This window comes from Vitis riparia, chromosome 1 (genome assembly GCF_004353265.1).
Source record: "Vitis riparia cultivar Riparia Gloire de Montpellier isolate 1030 chromosome 1, EGFV_Vit.rip_1.0, whole genome shotgun sequence".
Taxonomy (NCBI): domain Eukaryota; kingdom Viridiplantae; phylum Streptophyta; class Magnoliopsida; order Vitales; family Vitaceae; genus Vitis; species Vitis riparia.
Window position 1 is genome coordinate 4,692,852 of NC_048431.1, and position 20,354 is coordinate 4,713,205.

At 34.1% G+C, this 20,354-nt stretch overlaps 2 protein-coding genes across 2 annotated transcripts; both read right to left on the reverse strand.

The window, feature by feature from the left end:
• Positions 1–1,706: 1,706 nt before the first annotated feature.
• Positions 1,707–12,647, reverse strand: LOC117918173 (SEC12-like protein 2). Its single transcript, XM_034834688.1, has 10 exons — positions 12,304–12,647; positions 9,585–9,679; positions 8,078–8,228; positions 5,439–5,530; positions 5,190–5,289; positions 4,705–4,780; positions 4,478–4,598; positions 3,741–3,857; positions 3,582–3,649; positions 1,707–2,047 (listed from the first exon to the last, which is right to left on the reverse strand). Exons 1-10 carry the CDS (start codon positions 12,583–12,585, stop codon positions 1,965–1,967), a joined length of 1,185 nt encoding a protein of 394 aa, XP_034690579.1. The 5' UTR covers positions 12,586–12,647; the 3' UTR covers positions 1,707–1,964.
• A 1,352-nt stretch (positions 12,648–13,999) lies between these two features.
• Positions 14,000–18,442, reverse strand: LOC117916896 (probable sulfate transporter 3.3). Its single transcript, XM_034833153.1, has 12 exons — positions 17,792–18,442; positions 17,647–17,695; positions 17,304–17,511; positions 17,015–17,186; positions 16,334–16,399; positions 15,822–15,935; positions 15,604–15,720; positions 15,371–15,497; positions 15,007–15,293; positions 14,619–14,904; positions 14,457–14,533; positions 14,000–14,374 (listed from the first exon to the last, which is right to left on the reverse strand). The coding sequence occupies exons 1-12, from the start codon at positions 18,086–18,088 to the stop codon at positions 14,216–14,218; spliced, it is 1,959 nt and encodes a 652-aa protein (XP_034689044.1). The 5' UTR covers positions 18,089–18,442; the 3' UTR covers positions 14,000–14,215.
• Between the last annotated feature and the right edge of the window lie 1,912 nt (positions 18,443–20,354).

A 20,354-nucleotide genomic window follows, 5' to 3' on the forward strand; every position in this document is an offset into this window, starting at 1 on the left:
TAAAGGGCAACAATTTCTATTCTAATGAGAATTTTACATTCTCATTCTCATCAATCAGGATTCAATAACTATGATATCTTCCTTTTTTGTCAAATAAATCTTAGTCATCGGATGGAGATTAAACCCCTAGTATTTAAGTCTTATTTGTAGAACAAGGTTTCACAATTGTGAGAGCTATGTGACCCTTCTTGGGCTTCAAGTTCTTTACCTATTTTAGGGGTTTTTGGTTTGAAAGAAACTTTGATGGGTTTTTAAGCTAAAAATCTTTTGAGTGAGAAAATTTCTTTCAAAATTTGTTCGTTGTTCACCGTAGATTTCATTCCTACTCTCACATTTATTATCTTTATGGTAAAACCCAATTTTTTTCTTATATGGATTCAAGAAGAGATCAAAATCAATCTTGGTTTGAATTCCAAAACATATTTCGATAAAAGAAAGTAGGTAGCTAAAGTTTGAAGGTATTAGACAACTAGTCCAAAACAGGATTGAAGATTGAAGTTAGGAAAATCTTTATAGTCAATTAATTTTCTTTGTAGTGAACGTCTTTTATTGCTTATAAGCTTATGATTTTATTTATTTTTTTTTTGGAGGTTTTCCACATTAAATCTTCTTATTATTATCTCCTCATCTCTATCTCAACTTTTCAATTGTTTATTTTAGCTTATGAAATTTCAATTGATTTAATATACCAGTTGATTAAGGAAATGAGATGAAATTGGAGTAGAAGCAATTGATTTAACGTGGAAAACCTTTAGAAAAAAAAAAATCATACACATATAAGCAATAAAAAACTTCCATTATGAAGAAAATTAACCGAGTATAAAGATTTACCCAACTAAAACCTTTAATCATTTCTCAAACTAGTTGTCTAATACCTTCAAACTTGGATCATTCATAAATGCAATTTCATATGCTACAACTTGTATTTTTTTTATTTCTTATGCCGAGGAAAAAGAAAGATGGATACAAGTAGAATTTAGGTAATCACTCCAAAGAAATAAATCAAAAATATTATTTCTTTTTTTAAAACACAACTACAGGAAATTTTCCATTTTTTTATTATTTTTATTTTTTATAAAAGCTTATTTGGTGAAGCTTAAATCTTAAGGCTAAAAACAACGTTTTAAAGTGAAATGCACTTTTAAATGAGTTTGAATAAAAATTATAACCCTGAGCTTCACATTTCCAAAGTTTTGTTTAATTATTTTTTTGAAAAGATATCATAATTATTTTCATCTTGAATAAAATCAATTTTAAAATGTAGTTACCAAATCAAAAATTTTAATCACATAGGAAAAACAACTGCCCAACGCAGAAAGTGTCCCAAAAAGATGGTTTGAAAAGCAATTTCAAATATAAAACACTTTGAGCCAAGGGTTTCTTAAAAGGATGATTTGATTGATTTCCATGCAATTTATAGAGTTTTCTGAACAATAATTAAAAAATAGAAAATATTTCAAAAGCTTTCACATTTACGCAAGTGTAAAATATCTTTATAGAGAATAAGTCTGGAGAAAACTGTTTTTCATGTTTAATTATTTAAACAAAATTTTATTTCTGAAAATAATTGCAAAACTGTTCCTAAAACCCATTTTTGAAGAACTGTTTTTGTGAAAGTTGCCAAACAAGCCCTACTTATCCCTCTGCTATGTTCTTTTAACTTGGATTCTTTAACATGCCGATATATACTTTTGCATCCAGTAAAATTAACCAAGAAACGGGGAACAACAGCCTTCTAACCAGGGATCAAAGTCCTTCACAAAATACAAATAATATGCATGACCAAAAAGCAATCTGTCTCAAGCCTGTTTGAATCAGCTCAACCAACCAACGGTCCCTCACCATCGCATCTCTAACCCATATCACCAAAAATAAATTTAACACTTTTGATAACCTCCAAGCTCTCTTATGCAAAGTTAAAGAGTACGTTCATCATCCTATTCATAAAAGACATAACTCTCTAATTAAGGAACGATCCCTTTGGTCTTCATGAGGTAAGCAGCAATTGCAACTATGATGATGAAGATAATGATCCATAAGCTAAATCCTGCAAGATAAAAAACAAATAGAGAAGAAGTATTTAATTTTTAAATGTGCTGAACAAAATTTATATTAAAAGTTCCAAGCCAATTTCACAAAGGATGTTCTGACAGAGCCAAACATGGTTCTTTGAAGGCCAGCCTTCTATATCCCTTAAAAAGACCTTTAAAACTTCTAAAATAATAGTAACCACGAAACGGATTCTCCTTGAGAACATGGTTTCTCAGGAAACTTGTCCCAGAACTGGTCTCAAAACTGGATACGAAGTGGTTTCCCTTAAAATGAAAAATAAATGGCAAACATGTTAGGAAACATGTAATAGTTGGTTCCCAATCCTGTAGATATTGTCCACTCTACGTTCAAGGAATTCTCGAGGCTTTAAAATGTGTCTACATGGTTAAAAGAAGTTTATACAAATACAAAACAAAAACCCTTTTTCTTATCCGATATAAGATATCACAATAACCTTTTCATGCAGACACAACATCCTTGTTGCGTCTCACAGAATTGTGGGGTTAAACAAATAAATACTCTTTGAGGGGCCAACTAAACTCTCACATCAAGGTTGGGAATCGGTTTTGATACCATTTGTAATGATTGCCTCCCAATCAAGTAAATATTGTCTAGTTTGAGCCAAGGGACTCTCGTGGATTTAAAACACGTTTACATGATTAAGAGGAGTCTATTGTCACGAACTTAGTCTTTTCCTAAGCTCGTGCAGCACTAAGACAAGTGGAGCATCTTGTGACACTATACATATATAGCGTGGGGAACTTTTTCCCCTATCCGATGTGGGATATCACAAAACTAGGATGGGAAAGCCTATAAAAGTTTAAGGAAATGAAGAAGAAACAAAAAGTTGATGGTTGGTGCTAGTGTTTTCTCCAATACAATTAATTTTCCCACCCTTCTACGCAAGCAAACATGTTCCCTAGAGAATTCTTTTCAACGAAAATTTCTTCATGTTCTCAAATTTTTAGGGACTATTCACCATGTCCATACACACCTACGTTTCCTCTAGGGAACTATTCATTTAAACTAAACCCAAGACCAGTCAGCAGTATTTTCGTAATGATAGGAGAATTATATATACCCTAAATCATGTGCCCTTGAGGCCTGGCTTAAGTAGTAAAAGGATGGAGAGGGTTTGTGGGAGGTTCTAGGTTCAAGTCCCAATGGACAAAAATTTACCTATCAAATATATAATATAGCCTAAATCACATACTAGCTTAAAGAACATCAATTATGCACTCAAGTAACCACAACTGGGAATCATGATATAATAGAACTAGCGGGTAATAATGAAGGTCATCCCTGCAAACTCTCTAAGTTCTATATGGGGAGTAGTAAGTGATACATTTCAAGTTCTGGCAAAACTAGAGCTTAGACCATTGTCTAATTGGTCCTATTATTTGACCAGAAACAATATGATGATTAGCTTCTAATCGTAGCCTACTTCTGATATTAACCCATGGTGGTTTCCTGGACATACAGGGTGAATAATTGCATTATTGAGTCAGAGGATTGTGGAAGTCACATACCATTTTTCTTCATCTCCTTGATTACTGTCACCCTTGCACTGGAATCCATGGATGCAGAGACCAAAGCCCTGGATGTAGAAGTTGCATGGTTAACTATTAACAATTATTCTTAGAAAGGACAGATTTTCAGTATGAGGACTTAGACAAGTTGGAGAGAACCTTGAATCTTGGGAGAACCTCATTGTTGTCACTATGCCAAGGTGTGCTTTTCTAACCACTGCCTGCACCTGCATACTTGCAGAATTCACAATCACAATGTCTCCCTGGATTGTCCCACTGCATGTCAACCAACCACAGAGGAAAAAAATTAACAGAATTGCTTGTAAGAACTAAAAGTTCACTCTATTATATGGTAAAACAAGCCTAGTCACCAAAAAAAGAAAAAAAGAGTTGGTTAAGTATCCCCTTGATGGAAAAGAGGAAACCCTTATCACAAAAATATGGAAACACCCTAGGAAGCAAAAGTGTATACTATCCCAAGATTGCATACATTTGGCTCAGTTAGAAAAGCCAGGTAAAATATTTTTGGTTACTCCAGAACAGGCATAAGTCATGGCAAAGCTATGACATAAGCCAATTGACAGATAAATCATTGTTTAATCGTTGCCTTCGTGAATGTATCCAAAGAACAGTAAATCAGAGAGACAGGACAATGGTAAGATCTGATCTACAAAATTCTTTTTCTCTCGAGAATTTGCCACTGTTCTACAGATGCTATAGAAACAAATATGTTGATATTAATAAATTCTCTACATTAGAGATTTCCTATGTGTGGATCATTTATAACAGTGAGATAAATCCCCTTTTATTAATAGAGAATTTTGGGATCATCTTCAAAAAAAAGGAGGAAATTATATTCCCTTGAGTAATTGAAAGTAAAAGGTGAAAACTTATACACTGAAAGGAGCTTTCCATCAGCTGAAACACTGAAAGCAGAAATTGAGTCACGGACTATTTGCTTTGATCCCACCTTCTTCCATGTGGTGGTGTTCCATGTCACAATGCATGCACCTCGGTCTGTATAAAATAAGACTCATAATGGTTAACCCATAAAACAGTAATGTAGAAAGAAAGAACTTTCTTCTAAAGATAAAGAGGACATCATCCAAAACTGAATATTCACCTCGAACTGCAGCAATATACAGAACCTGATTCTTGACGTTAGTTTGAGAAAATCTGCAGAATGCAAAAACCTCATCCTGGATGTGTTGAGCAAATCCAATTAGTTCAGAAACATGTAATAGTATGAGCAACTTGAATAGCAGTACAAGCTAGAGAATTCCAAAAGAGAGTAATATTTTCATTTCTGCCATACACACAGCCACTAGGTAGGATCATGATTTGTAGGTCTCACAAGGCAAGGAAAGCTGAGTCTCTATGGTGGTAAATGCTCTGTCCTTGTTTTTGGTTCAAGGAACATAGGTTTGAAAATATTACGCCCTGGATGTTAACAAAAAACCGATCTATATCCACTAACCAAGAACTCTTGTGGTGGATCATGGAGGCACCTGGATTATGGACAGACTTAGAAAGTCAAGGATCCTGCCATTCCACCAAATCATTAATCCAGGACAGTTCCTCGATATGAGAATTACAAAAATTTCTTACATTTTCCTTGGGAAGTGAAGCTACAGCCGTTGATGATGTTAGATCCCAAACCCTACCAGGACCACCAGATCCCAAGGAGACGAGAAATTTTCCATCAGGACTGCAAGACATAACAGAGCCAAACATCTAAGCACAAAAACATCAAATGAAGTAGAAAGCAAGATGTAGTTTTATTTTTATTTATTTTCCTTTTGCAAGCTAGCAGCTTCAGGAGTAACATTCCCATTTAATGCTGCTACCATCATGAACCTGAAATCTAAATCCTTCACGGTTGTATGAGCTTGAGCCTCACTGAGAACATTTTCCATGCTAGGCCACTTGAACACCCTTAAATTGCCGTCCTGTACTGCAACAAAATTGGAGTGTCATATAACATGCTATCGAGCATGACCTATTAAAAACAAACATGCTATTGAGCATTAAAACAGTATTTAATTTCATTATACAAGGTTCTGTTTGTTTCAGTATAACTTCACACCAGAAAGATTTTTTTAAGTAAATTGATTTAGAAATAAATTAGTGATTATGGATCTTCTGGCCTTTGGTTAAGACTTTAAAATGCACTGGCGATTAGAAAAAGTAAACCCTAAAGTTGCCTATTGATGAAGAATCCAAATTAATCCCTAGACAAGGGCAATGATGGTATTCTGGCAATGGATAAGGAGGTAGTAGCTGGGATGCACTGGTGGCAGCTAGGCAGTGTATTGATGGGCAGTAGAATTGCTGATAGTGTGGCATTAGTCATCATGGTTGTGATGGTGAGTCCTGGTGGCAGTGGCGTCCGTCATATAGCCATTTTGTTTTCCCTCTGAAAAACTATCAGATTTTTCTTACTGCAGTGAACAACTGAAAATGCTGAATGCTTTCCAGAAAAAGTTTTTTGACAGAAAAAAAATAATAATAAAATAAAATAAAATAAAATAAAGCCTAAAACAGTACAACTGATGCACAAAACTACCAAATGCATAAAGCGAAAAATAAAGATCCATCTGCACCAAATTTCGAACCTTCAAACCAAGGATTGTCTACCTTTGGGAGATGGAACATGGCTAACCTGCAATGAACCTTATACTAAAAGCTGCTTTTTGGATAAAGTTTCAAACTCAACAAAGAAAATCAACAGAGGATCAAATCTATGGCTGCAGATGCCCACCAAAACTCCCCCTCAAGAATGTATCTGACAGAAATTGGTAGGAAAACTCTATGCTGCATGTGGACTTATTTAAAACTAAGTATAGTTTCAGACATAACCAGCTCAAATCCTTGCTAGACAAAATTCTTCCCCAGGAACTGTTTCCATGGACCAAGATACTCTTGGCTAACTCAAAACCAAGGATGAAAATATAAAAAATTGTGGAATATCCATAGTTGGCTTTTTCAGAGATATCATAAATATTGAATAAGAATTCAAAGAAAAAAAACCAATAGAACGGAAATTGATCAAAACTCATGAAAATATTGGAAAAACTTTAAGAAATGATGAAATAAGCAATAAAACACATATTGAAGTTGTTATTTTTAAGAAAACAATCCATTTATGATAAAATTTGTGACATTGAGCAATAATATAATGTGCACTAATCAGAAATATGAATTTTGAAAGTATAGACTTAATACTAATGTGAAGTTTAAAAAAACTAAACAAAGTTTTTAACAAAATAATACTAGTTTGAAAAAATTAGTGTCATTGTTCTAGCAAGAAATTTGAGTTTAGTGAATAACAAATACTAATGTGGAGATAAAAAATTTATTTTATGGAATTGCATTATAGGAAAACATATAATATTTCAAAATTTAAAACACGTTATATTTATAAAATAATTTAAATTTTAGACAAGAAATATTTTCATATTAAAAAAAACTAACTTAAAAATATTGTAACATAATGTCTTGAAAGTAAATAACTTCAAATTAATTAGAACTTATTTAAATTTTTAATCAATCTATATTTATCTTACTTTCTACTAAAATTATCTTAAATTCCTTTCAATTCATTTATATTCATTTATTTGAAAACAAACCCTGACAATAAAATTATTAATTTTATTGAAATATTTTTTTATTACATTTTAAATAAAAAATTAAATCATTCAAAATTTTTAAATAAGATTTTATATCGGATATTTTATTTAAAAGTTCATTTTCAAAGTCTCTTTAAAAAAGATAATGTAAAATAAAAGCACTATAAATTAAAACTTAAAAAAATTAAATTAAAATACAAGGATAATTATCGATGATTTTTCAAAAAAAAGAAAAGAAACTGAAAAATGGGTAAATAATCGGTAATAAATCACTGAAACTCACTCCCAGCTGCTGGAGCCTTGTGGTCATTGATTTTTTTTGCAAAATTGCCAAAACTTGCCCCATCCGACTTCCCCTGCTGTTTTTTGCTTCAGGCAGGCTAGATTTCCAATATTTTGACCCAAATTTCTCAGAAATTCTCCGAAATTTAAATCTTTGCTCAAAACAAAAAAAATGTATATATATATGTATAGAAAATCTGAGAAGGGTACAACATGCATACATAATTATTGTGCTTTTATATTATGGACCTAAACAAGCATAGGGATTAATTGTCAGTGTTTTTATTTGCTACGGAAAATGCAGGAAAGAGAAGAAGAAAATTTTCAAATATATATTTTATGACGTTTTGTTTCAAAAAGAAAAAAACGAAAAAAGAAAACTTACTTCAACTAAGACAAATTGATATATTAAAGCTCAATTGAGTAGCGAATTTGTTCATATGGGTCCTAAAAAATGCAGAACTAAATTCAAAATTTTAATTTGTTTTCTATTCCTATTTTCTTAGTAACCATATTGAGTATTATAATTATTTACCAAAATGAATTTAAATTGAACAGCGAAAAAAAATCAAGGATAGTCTCTACCTCGCCACCAACAGCAAGCATTGAACCATCATTATTGAATGTCAGTGCTAACTGTTGTCCAACGTCTTCCAAGTGGGTGAGAACTTTCTCAGAAAGTTTTAAACCCTGTTTATGGACTTCCTCAGTCTTAATTTCATCCCACTGAAACCATCTACACAAAAAGGTCAAATAATCAATTAATAATCCTTAATAACTAGTAAGGATAAAATTGAACATCCATCTTAAAGCACTAGTGTTTTTTCTTTTCTTTTTTCTCTAATAGGCAACAAAAAATTTACATAAATAATAAACAGCGCCATAAAAAAAGGGGCACACCCTATGTACACAGGAGTATACTAAGGTAGCACCCGAACAAAAAAAGAAACAACAAGAAGACATCAAAAACATAAAAAATATCAAGGGCAAAATGCTAGGGGTGTTCTTCAGTACAATTTTAGAAATGAATGTTTCCACAAAATCAACTCTTAAGAAGTTTCTACCTTTGTATTATTGTCACAATTTCATGTGCTCTCACTATTGTCCTCATTCCCTCTCCTTCATAATCATTCTTCAATTTGCACTAAATCTCATCTGATCCCTAAGGTTAGTTTCAGACCAGGCCAAAGCAAATGCCTATTATCTTCTGCAGTCATTACTGCTTCCTACAGCATTCCTGTTCTTAGCTGCTACCTACGGTTCTCAACTGAGGATCTTAAAGGGGCACATAAAGAACTCCCCAAAAACAGAATATTGATGGTTTAGGTTATTGAAAATAAAGAAGAAATACAGTGAATTGGTATATTGTAATGATATATACAAAATTCTATGATCCAATATACTGTTTGGTAGATTTTTTTTTTTTCCCACCTTTGCTAGGAAAAAAATCATTTAGAAGGTATTAGTACCATAACAAAATTGGGTAAAATAATCTTGGATCATGTGAATACTTTTCAGATATCAGTTTTAATCTTTAATTTATCTCTGTGACATAATTGTGATAACATTAACACAATTCTGTAATGTAATACGTAAATTTACTGAGACAATTTCAATATGATGAACCAACTCTGCCTCTGCTCATAGATTCTCATATGCAAATATCACTCCACTGATTTGCGATAATCAGAAAGCAGAACTGCCTGCCAAAATCAATTCCTAGTATAACATTTCTTTCATCTATAGTTTTCTCCATTTTTCCTCAATTCATTTTTTCTGCTGGATTTTAAAAGAAGCTTTGGTGCAAATCTATAAAATTGGAAGTTTCAAGCCGGGACTCCAGCTTAAACTTTCAGCCACAGTTTCAGTGAATCTGTTAATTTCAGTAATTTGATCCTACAGAATGTACTTTTCCAATCCAAGAAGAACAATTTTAGAAGACGGATGGGATGCTCAGCACTGAATCATATTATAACATACTAGTCAATGGTGGCAGAGGTAAAGAAAAAAGGAATGCACTGCTCAGTGATGAATTGTGTTATCAAACAACCCTGTGGTTACTTGTCAAAGAGAAAAGAGCGAGAAGATATACTTGCAACTTTTTGGCAACGAACAGATAAGACCTTCTCCACCTGGATGCACAGCCATTCTATAAGGTAAATCAGCACCTATTCCAAGTTTAAACACCTGAAATAAAAGAATAGCGAAATCATTCTTTTTATTACACAAATAAGAATATATTAAAAGCACCAACCCAAAAAGGGGGTGCACACCTAGTACATAAAAAGTATACAGAGGGACCAGCACAACAACTCAGACTCATATAAGATAATTCATCAAAATAAATGCAATATGAGAGCAGGGTTAACATTAAGCTGTTATAGCATACAGATCACACCATGTGATGTTGAACAACAAAACTCAACTCAACAAAGCCTTGGTCACAACTATTTAAGGTCGGCGGATGAATCTTATTTCACTATTCTCCTATATCCAAGAGCACAACTATTTGATCATATACTAACTGGCCCTTCTCCCATCTTTCAAGCACTCTTGGCTGTAGTTATCTTCATAGCACATGTCTAAACCATTTTAATCAATTTTATCCTGACCAATTTTGTTTCCCCTTAGCTACAATGTGCCTCCAGCTTAATAAATATGTTTTTGTGTAGGATTTTTGGGCCTCCAAATCTGTGAAAAACAAGTCTGGAAAGAAAGCAAGAGGGTAGGATGTTCCAAATATCCATTCCTCTCAAAGAGGGGATCAATTCCTAGAGATCACCTTGAGGACAGGTTCCACAAATGGCATGGGCTGATGTAGGACAAGATAGCCCCAGAAAATTAACATTGTTTGGAAAACTCCTCTGTCTTGTGGTAATTTTCATTTTAGGAGTTTCCAATTTTTTTTTAAATTATGTGAGGGCTTTATGGTTTTAACTGTCAAAATTGAGTATTTATAAGTTACTACATCAGGTTGGTCCAATCTTAGGTATTTATTTTTGGGATTTTATAGAGCCTTTAAATTGGCATTCAATCATACAACAATATGGATTGATTGACCAACAAAACTTCTCCTATTTTTCCTAGTGGGTTCTAGAGGTTCCATCTTCCTTGTGTATTTAAGCATCTCCCAAACCCCATGGATATGATGCTTTATTCAGGTTAAGATGGCAGTCTTCTTCCTGATATTTCCTGCCACATTAATATTTTTAATAAGCACACAACCTTGTATATATTAGCAAAAGCGCATCAAATTATTTCCTGCCACATTAATATACACTCCTAATTCTACCTTTTCCCACCTTCCCACTCATCCATCTCAATATCCATATTTTAGCCACAGTTGTGTTATTTTCTTATTATTATTATTATTATTATTATAATTTTTTGGTAGACAAATGCATTTCACCCCTTTTTTTATAGGAAAATAAAAAATATATTAAGAGAACACACACTCAATGTACACAAGTGGTATACAAAAGGCTCTAAAAAAAAGGACAGCATTTCACCATATTTTATGAACATATTATTTCTTAATTGATCATTATGGCACTTGCAACATTGTTAGATTCATAGATATTTTCTAATACCTTGCCTTCAATTTTACAGGTACGAGTCAATCACATAAGCTAAAGAAATACTCCTCCACTTCATCCACCCCACTCTTTTCCACTCTAGTTCTGTAGGCAACATCATGTTCAACATCTGCCTCCTTTTGGATGACAACACTCAAGTAGCATTAGTGATCAATGGATACTCTTTGGTATCTCCAAATCACTAATCTTAGCTATTTCCTAACTTCTTCTTTTCTAGTTTACTAAAATTGTGCCCACAATCAGTTTGTCTTTGTCCTCCTAGAAAAAATTTTTAATTACAAATAAATTTCAGCAATCCAGACTGACTTTGTTTCACATTATATCATGGGGAAATACATAGCACCATTGAACCTCACTATACATGCCAGTTAGCTTCTACATCCTTATAACCATATAAAGCTGTCCAGAAATCAAGATGCAAATAACGCAGAATTGATTTCTATAAGACGGCCTTAACAAAGTTGCTTCCCTTGGGATTGTGAAGGCAACAGTTGAGGGCAACTAATCAGCAATCCTCAGATTGAATAAAAACAAAAACAGAAATGGCACTCCACATATGATGACATTATGAGACCAGACTTCCAAAATCCTAATGCAATACAAGTAACTTTTGGTTAGATCCAGAATAGAAGCTGATTTTTTTGGCCAAGAGTGAGGCTCCTGCAAGCATGCACTTTAGACACCACCCCTATTTCCTTCTTGATTTCTGGGGTCTATTTGTTGGGATGTTATTCCAGGATGGGGTTCCTTTCAAGGATATTTTCTTCTTATCCTCATCATCCCATTCATCCATTATCGATTAGAAGGAAGGGCTTTAAACCTTTTAAGGCTTTTTTTCTTCTTCTTCTTTTTCTCTCTCTCTCTTTTTGGGGTTAAAATAATATTCTGTTGCTCAGCCAAAACCAAAACAAAAAGGGATTTCTTGGTGCTACTCGATTTCGGAAAATCCAGACACAATGTGATAATAGGAGCTATTTGCAAGCATTAATGTTTGCCTACATGCACCTTCAACATGAAGAACATGAACTAAAAATGTTACTATTTCATTACACCTCCTACATGCAGCATAAAGAACATTTTATTTAACAGCGTTTCCAAAAATCAATCAAATTCCGAATTCAATGTAAACACAAAATAAAAAAACAACAAATCGAATTAACAAAAAAAAAAATCAAATCTGACCCCAAAATAAAAAGAAAAATAAATCTAACTCACGGGCATATCGGAGAGAGAATTGGAGGCGAAATCGAATTCAGCGAGAAGAAGAGCGTTGGGGATGCCGCTGCGGCCTTCGCCCCCACCGCCGCAGAAAACTAGATAGGTTGGAGCAGCGGGCGACGGCGTGGATCCCTCTCCCGAAACTTCATCAGCTTCTTGCTTTTGATCGAGGGGTTGGGGAGCGTCGTTGATGATGGTGGACGGCGCCCACGCAGCTCCATACAAAGGGACACCGTACTTCTTGTAGTTCGGAGGATCTGGATTCTTGGCCTTCCCCATAGTCCCTAGCCCACCTTCGCCTTCGCTTACCCTTCTGTCGATCTCAATTTTCAGCGTTGAGCTCGACTTGTAGCGTTGAAACTTGAGAGTCTGGTGGGTCAGGCCTGGTTACGTGTCTTAGAGACTGGAGGGGTTCCCATAGACTTGATTGCTTGGCAAATATGGGCCCTATTAGCCCAGCCCATTTTACTTTTCTTTATAACGAAAACAACAGTAAAATAATAAGTGTTACCTAAAATTTCTACACATTTTAGTTTGCATATGTTCTTTTTTCCATAGATTGTAGTAGTGTTTGATTTTTTGTTTCTTTTGGGCATTTTTTTCTCTTTTTTGTAGCTAAGGATAAAGACTGAATTTTTATGTTATGTTTAATTTCAAAAAAAAGTACTAAGAAAAATAATTTTCTTATGTTTGATTTACCATAAAAAATATTAAAAATAAAATAAAATATAATTTAAATTAGTTCAAAGTTATACATTTTAAAATTTTTTTAATGACTTACTCTTTATATAGAAGAGAAAACATAAATGAAATAGCTTATTAATTTTAAATTTATTTTTATTTTTTCCATAGTATTTTCTCTCAAATCCAAACATTGGGTTAATCCTTTGTTTAGATCATGAAAATACTACCCTATATTTGATTTCAAAAAAAATATTAAGAAAAAGAAAAAAAATATTAAAGAAAATGATTTTTAATATTTGATTTATGATAAAAATATGAAAGAAAATAAAATATAATTAATATTAAATTGTTAATTTGTTCATTTTCAAGTTATTTAATCTTTGTATAAAAAGAAGAAAAATAAGTAAAATAAATTTAACAAAGATATAAAATAATTTATTAAATTTATTTTTATTATATTTTCTTTTAATCTATTTTCCCTTCCGCTTACTTTTTCTTAAAATTTCTAAGAACCAAACATACAGAAAAAAATTAAAAATAATCTAAAATCTCTTAATTGAAAAATATAATGGTAAATTAAAAATAATAAAAACTATTTAGAAAATAATAAGTTTTCAAAATTCCATGGTCTTCTTATAAAAGGAAAAAATGAGAAAAAAATTAATTAAATTTGAAGTTTTTTTTTTTTGTTTTTCATTCTTTATCCTTCCAATTTCCTTTCAAGTGTTTTGACACTCTCCCTCACACTTTTTAAAATTCGTGAAAATTTCCTGACGGTTAACAAAAAAAGACTTAAAAGTGTATTTAATAGTGATTTTAGAAAACGTTTTTAACATTTCAAATACTTGAATAATAAAAAAATTTAAATATTAAAAATATTTGCTATAATTACTATCAAAGGGTTCTTAAATAAGAGTGGGTAAGAAAAATTCCAGTGAATGTGTTGCCGTTTCAATTCTAGTTTTAGATATGTTTAATAACAAAACGGTGGATTTGGGGGACAAAGAAATAAATAAGAAGTCGTAGCACCAAATTCATTGCTCATTCACTCACTTCCGTAATTTCCATTCCATCCCTTTAGATTTGTGACAAGCAAATGGTAGTGCTCCATATATAAATAAAAACTTGGAAACTAGAAAGCTTCATTACACAATCGAAAATTTTAATTTTTGCCTAGAGTGAAAGGAGGAATTAGTATGATGATTCCTAGCCAGAACCATTCCATCTATGCCCGGTTTGATGGTTGACACTTGACGGCGGACGAGAGGGAAGCTACAGCCTCACTGACCGTCAAGTAAACACTATCTAGTCTCAGAATGTCACGGCCTTCATCCCACCGCTGCAGTTTTTCCATCACTTCACCCACCGGGTTCACCAACGCCATCTGTGGAACCATTTAAGTATCAAACTTTGTATCAGTAACAACAGACTTGAAAGAGATGAACAATATATATATGTGTACTTGCCTCAAGGCCCTTCTTTTCCAGTGCCTTCTTCAAGTCGCTAAAGATTGAGACTCCGCTGGTGTCTATGGTGCTCACAGCTGGAAATTATACGAATACATATATAAGAGCATGTTTATGTTATGGTTTTAAACTAACATGAGCATATCGAATAATACAACTCACCTGACAGGTCTAGGATCACAAATTGGAGGGATGAGTGCTTTTTCCCCTCCTCTTCTGCATCTTGTGCTTCATATTCTTCTACCCATCTCAAAATCCTTTCATTGAGGTAAGTGGTGTTTGCGAAGTTGATTGAAGCGTCAATGCTTAAAATGAGGAAGCCTGGAACTTTCATACCATCCTTGTAATGATGAATATTGCGATATATATCTGTCCCTGGTATATTCCCTAACATCCCTGTTCTTGGCCTAGTGACTTGCAGGAGGACCTTGAAAATGGAAATTCCTACCTGATCATCATCATAATGAGTATCAGCATCTCAACGAATGATTAAATAAAGAAATCGAATGGTTTATTTCCTCTGCAAATGAAAGGAATTAGGAGAACTTACTGCAATGGCAAGACCCTGTTGGACAGAGATAAAGATGACACCCAAGAATGCACATAACAGCACAATGAAATCGAATTTATCAATCTTCCAAATTTGATAAGCAGCCGGGAGGTCGATGAGGCCCACCACCGCTGTGACTATGATCGCGCCCAGCACTACGTTTGGTGTGTATTGGAACAGAGGCATGAGGAAGAGGAGAGTCACCATGACAGTCACCGCCATTATTATATTAGAGGCTGCAGTTTTGGCTCCTGCATTGTGATTCACAGCAGACCGAGAGAAAGCACCTGCAAATTTAAACTTCAGTTAGAAACTCATGTTTTACTCTGCATCAACAATTGGGATCTCTCGTAATGCTTTGAACCTGTTGTGACGTAGCAGGAAGTAGAGGAGCCAACAATGTTCATCAGCCCAATCGCCATCATTTCCTTGTTCCCATCCACTTTGTAGCCCTTCAGAGCAGCAAAAGTCCTTCCCACTGCAATGCCTTCCTGTTTGAACCATCAGAAACCAATATAAGCCATGGCTGGTGTGGCTCAATATAACTACATTAGTTAAGCTAAATTTGCACAATCCAAAGCACTGGAAATTGCTTACAGTAAGGGAAATAATGCCAGTGACAAGGCCAGTTTTCATTACTAGTCCCAGGTAGCTTCCATGGAAATGCAACATGTTCCACGAGGGAGGGTTTAAACCTTCTTGTAATTTTCCAATCTGATGACAGACCCATAAAAAGTAATCAGTGAAAGGAGGATGAGGATTGAGAGCTGCATATGGTAATTACCACTTAGTGACAGACCGATCAGAAAACTTACTATGCTGATGCCATGATGTTGAGCTTTGAATGCGAAAACCAATAGGGTCGAGATGATGACAGAAGCAAGAGGAGCACCGGCTGAGACCCAGAACAGATTTGGTTTCTTCATGCTCTGCATTGCACACAACCCAATATCAATTTGGTATTCTCAAATACCATGGAAGCTTTAACTAGAATCCAAACCGACGGGTTTCATCAGACTAAGGAGTATGAATATTGTGGAGTCCTATACATGACGTGGTTGTGTGGCGTGAGGGCAGTATGCGTATGTCATCATAACCGTACACGATCATGCAACGGCTATGATCATCCAGAAACAAATCGGCTATTGGGGATATATATATAGACCGTAGGAGCACGTGTGTAGAGGACCATGGGTGTCCCACTGTCGGCAATAAATATTAAATAGGGAATAGATGAAGATGTTGTCATGAGGTCATGGGTTGTTTGATATGTTTGACCATGGTTGAAGAGAGAGAAAGAGAGAGAGAGGAGAAAGGAATAACGTACAACGTGTCTTGCCAGCAGAAGCAGCGATAGGAAGCAGAACCCCATCACTATTGTTTGCCATGACCACTGCACATAACATCAATTTCGTTTTTTCAGAAAATCAATAAATAAATAAAATATTTGGTCTATGATTCATCACTAATTTTGTTTTCTTGTTTTACTCCACCTAAAATTGGTTTCCCAATTTATGACAACCACGTCCACAAAATAATTCAATCAGTAACACTATGTATAAAATTACTGGGGAGAAGGAACAAAATAAAATAAAATTTCAAAAATCAATCATATGATAGAAAATGTTTAATGATTATATTTTTGAATAATATTTAAAATTAATGTTGTTGTTTTAAGGTTTGGATGTTATGACATCACGTGAATGCACGGTAAAAGGTTTGGATGAGACCAATCATTATAAAAATAACATCTAATAAGTGGGTGGAATGGTCTAGTTGATGGGCTTAATGCCTTTTAAATCTTGTAGTGATTACCACTAGGATTTTCTATTTAGCTTATGATTTCTTTTTTCCTTTTATCTATTCAACCCCTTATACGGTAAGAAGAGACCAGCAACACTGACATAAAAGGAAAAGTCAGGATTAAATGTGGGGGAATCATTGAGAGAGACAAACATATATTTCCCATCTTAGGATGTATAACGTTGCTTTTAGCAAGGCAAGTTACCTCAGCTGTGTTGTGGAACACAGAGCTCAGAACAGGAACCAAACCCATTTGTTTGGTGAAATGCGTAATGCCAAGGAGGGCTTTCAGCTGTTGCAGAGAGACTATAATAGCAGCTCCAGCCATGAATCCGATAAGAGTAGCCTTTGAAAGGAAATCAATAATAAATCCAAGTCTGCAGAAGCAACAGATATTCCCATGTATTATCTATTTTGATTTATCTTTTAATCAATAAAACGATGAGAGGAATATTAAAAGCTGTAGGAGTAAAGGGGAAAGAGAAAAAAATGACCTTAATATTCCAAGGGAAGCTTGAACAACACCAGCAAAAAAGGTTGAAGAAAAGGCTAGTTGAAGAAACAAGATTGGGTCTTTGGACGGAGAGACTTCCTGCCTAAGCATTGATCCCAGTATCAGAGAAGCAATAGAAACAGGACCCACTGCGAGATCCCTCGAGCTTCCTAGAGCCGCATATACAAGAGGAGGAACAAAGCTTGAATCTACATATTTGAATAAACAAATAGGAGAAAAAAATTCAATCAGGTGATGACATGCTTTAAAAGGTATGTATATATATTAAGAAAAAAGGCTTTAAAAATAGGAAAGCTTAATTTGAAAGCAAAAAGAGTGCTCACAGAGGCCAACTATGGGAGGTAGATTAGCAAGCTTAGCATAGCTGATTCCCTGACGAAGAACCCAAATTAAAGAAGTTGAGAAGTGAAATGAGTATGTATAAATTGATGAGAAGCATGAGAAGGAAATGAAATGTATGAGGAAAACCTGAGGAATGGCTAAGCTGGCAATGGTGAGGCCAGAAACGATGTCAGATTTGAAGAGTTTGAGACTGTAGTTGGGACCCCATTGAAGGATAGGAAAAACATACTGAGCTCCAAGTATCCACTTCCTCTTGGGTGGCTGTCCCTTGAATTGGCGCAAAGGGTCATCCGGGAAGAAGGTTTCCTTGAGCCTGGTCTTGAACTTCTGAAAGGTGCTCCTATGGGGTGGTGGAACCACCTTATGCACCTCCATGGTTATCTCCACGCAGTGAGAGTGCAAATTGCTCGCATTTGGCTCCATTGATGAGAGGATTATTGGTCTGGTGGGCTTGTATTATAGCCTCGTAGGCTTCTATTTTATCTAAGCCAGCTCCAGTCCCCACATCAATCAACTTCCCCAGAGACCGCAATAAAACAAAGGAGTACTTGTCTACAAGGTGGAACTCGTAAAGCTAAAGCGGAGCTAGTGGGAGCTACAAAAGAGAGACTGAATATTTATGGTGAGATGAGAACCTTATCGATTTGGCTTTGTGATTGAACCCACCCACTTTCGCACTGTAAAAAAGAAGACAATTATTATCGGTATCAATTAAGTTATTTTATCTATCTACTACAACAGTCGGAAGGAAATGAAGGCGGCAAACACCACGCCCATACACATAAAACAGCAGAGACGTAGAGAGACAGAGATAGGATGCTGAAGGTACATTAACGAGTGTGCCATCAAAATGGCAATTGGGCACGTGCAGATGGAAGTTAATATGGAATATTATGAAGAATATTCGGCTTCTTCTTCACTTCTCTCACTCATGGATGGTGCACTTCTCTAAGCTGGTTATGAATTTGATAAATATATATAGATACAAAGTGTTTAATACATTTCAGACGCATGGAGGGGAGGGAAGAAGAGAGATAAATAACTCACCAGCTTATGAATTATGATACAGCTAGCGGTTGGCCAAAGGCACCCACTTCAATCAGTGGGCTCTATCCAATCAAATGGCAGCTTTACTAGGCAATGATGGCAGTCCGATACGCTGACCATCTCTGTTCTCTGTCCTGGATTCAAATTTATGGCCTTAAGTAACGTTTTCGGAAATAAGATCATAGCCGATTTATTAATTTCCCATCTTAAAATTTTGAATTTTTCTACTTGGATTATTTGATGTTTTGTTGGAGAGGCTTCAATGTATCGTGGTGGGCAGAGGAGGGTGAGGGAGGAGGTGGGCAGCGAGCTGCCTGAACCTCCACACCGAATCATGGTGATGGGTCGTAATGCCACGTGGCAGTGAACAGTGTCATAAGATGTGGATGGGTTTCACGCGCGTATGGAAGGTGCGTTGAAATAACGCTTTGTAATAAGGATGGGTAGCTTTTTTGGAATGATTGGAGGTCGATATAATTAAGAAGGGTCTAGTCATGAAAAAAAATGTGGATTGATCTAATCCTAAACATGGGTTGTGTGAGTGGAGGCTTCACATCTCCCTCCTATGCTTCTTCTTTTAGCCATCGTTTCTTTCCCCACTTTTTTTTTTTTTTTTTTATATTTATAATATTATCCTAAAAAAAATAAAGAATAAATAAGTATCCAAAATTTTTTTTTCATGATTTGTAAGTTTAAAGTTTTCCTTTTGATTTTTACCATATTAATAAAAAAAATTGAGATATAAAAATGTTATACAAATTTATTATTTATTCAAGGTTTATTTTAATATTAAATTAAAAGTAAATCCTTTATATTTAATAAACATTTTATGAATCATCAAAATTTTAATACATATATACGATTTAGGAATGACAACAAGATAGGTTCAGGATGAGTTACCTTCATCCATCCTAATTCCGTCCATTACCTAAAAAAAAATTAAATGGCACGAGAGAAGTATAGAAAATTCTCATACTTAGTCCTATTTATTTTTATATATTTTTATCATTACCTAAAAAAATTAAATGGCATGGGAGATGTATAGAAAATTCTCATACTTACCTGTTCCATTTTATCTTATTTAAAATTTAAAAATTATTTAAAATAAATATAATTTATAAATAAAAATGTATTATAAATTTTTATAATTTATTTTTATGAAATATAATATTTTATTTATGTTTAAAAAGTTGAGAAATGGAAAAAAAAAATTAAATTATATATAATCGAGGGATAAGTTGAGATAAAATTATTCTTGAACTTGCTCTAAACTTGTCCTAAATTTTTAAAAACTTTCTAAATCCATTTATTTTTATCTAAAACCATTTCACTTAAGGGTAAAGTAAAGTAGGCGTATGAAAAAATTCATCCCATTACCATCCCCAATATAATCCAATATAAGTTAATGTTTATACATAACTCTTGTACTATATGCATTAACTATGTGTCATGACCAACTTTAGAAGCAAATTTTTTAGCCTTATCAAGAAATTTAAATTTCTTATAAAAATCATACTATAACGTGATTACGCTCATGTACGAGATAAACAACAAAAATATGAATGAAGCAAGTACACTAAAAACATAGTGTTTTTTTAAGCATAAGTCAACATTTGTGCATCCTCCACAAGCCACCTAGAGA

Excerpts from the sequence above, each read along its gene's own strand:
- LOC117918173 (XM_034834688.1), bottom strand. The coding sequence starts at position 12,585 with ATGGGGAAGGCCAAGAATCCAGATCCTCCGAACTACAAGAAGTACGGT. Across the intron at positions 9,680-12,303 it reads ATTCTCTCTCCGATATGCCC|GTGTTTAAACTTGGAATAGG; the intron begins GTGAGTTAGATT and ends CTTTTATTTCAG. Across the intron at positions 5,531-8,077 it reads TGCTTGCTGTTGGTGGCGAG|GACGGCAATTTAAGGGTGTT; the intron begins GTAGAGACTATC and ends GTTGCAGTACAG.
- LOC117916896 (XM_034833153.1), bottom strand. The coding sequence starts at position 18,088 with ATGGAGCCAAATGCGAGCAATTTGCACTCTCACTGCGTGGAGATAACC. Across the intron at positions 17,187-17,303 it reads GCTTCCCTTGGAATATTAAG|ACTTGGATTTATTATTGATT; the intron begins GTCATTTTTTTC and ends TTGCTTCTGCAG. Across the intron at positions 14,375-14,456 it reads TGGAAAAGAAGGGCCTTGAG|ATGGCGTTGGTGAACCCGGT; the intron begins GCAAGTACACAT and ends ATGGTTCCACAG.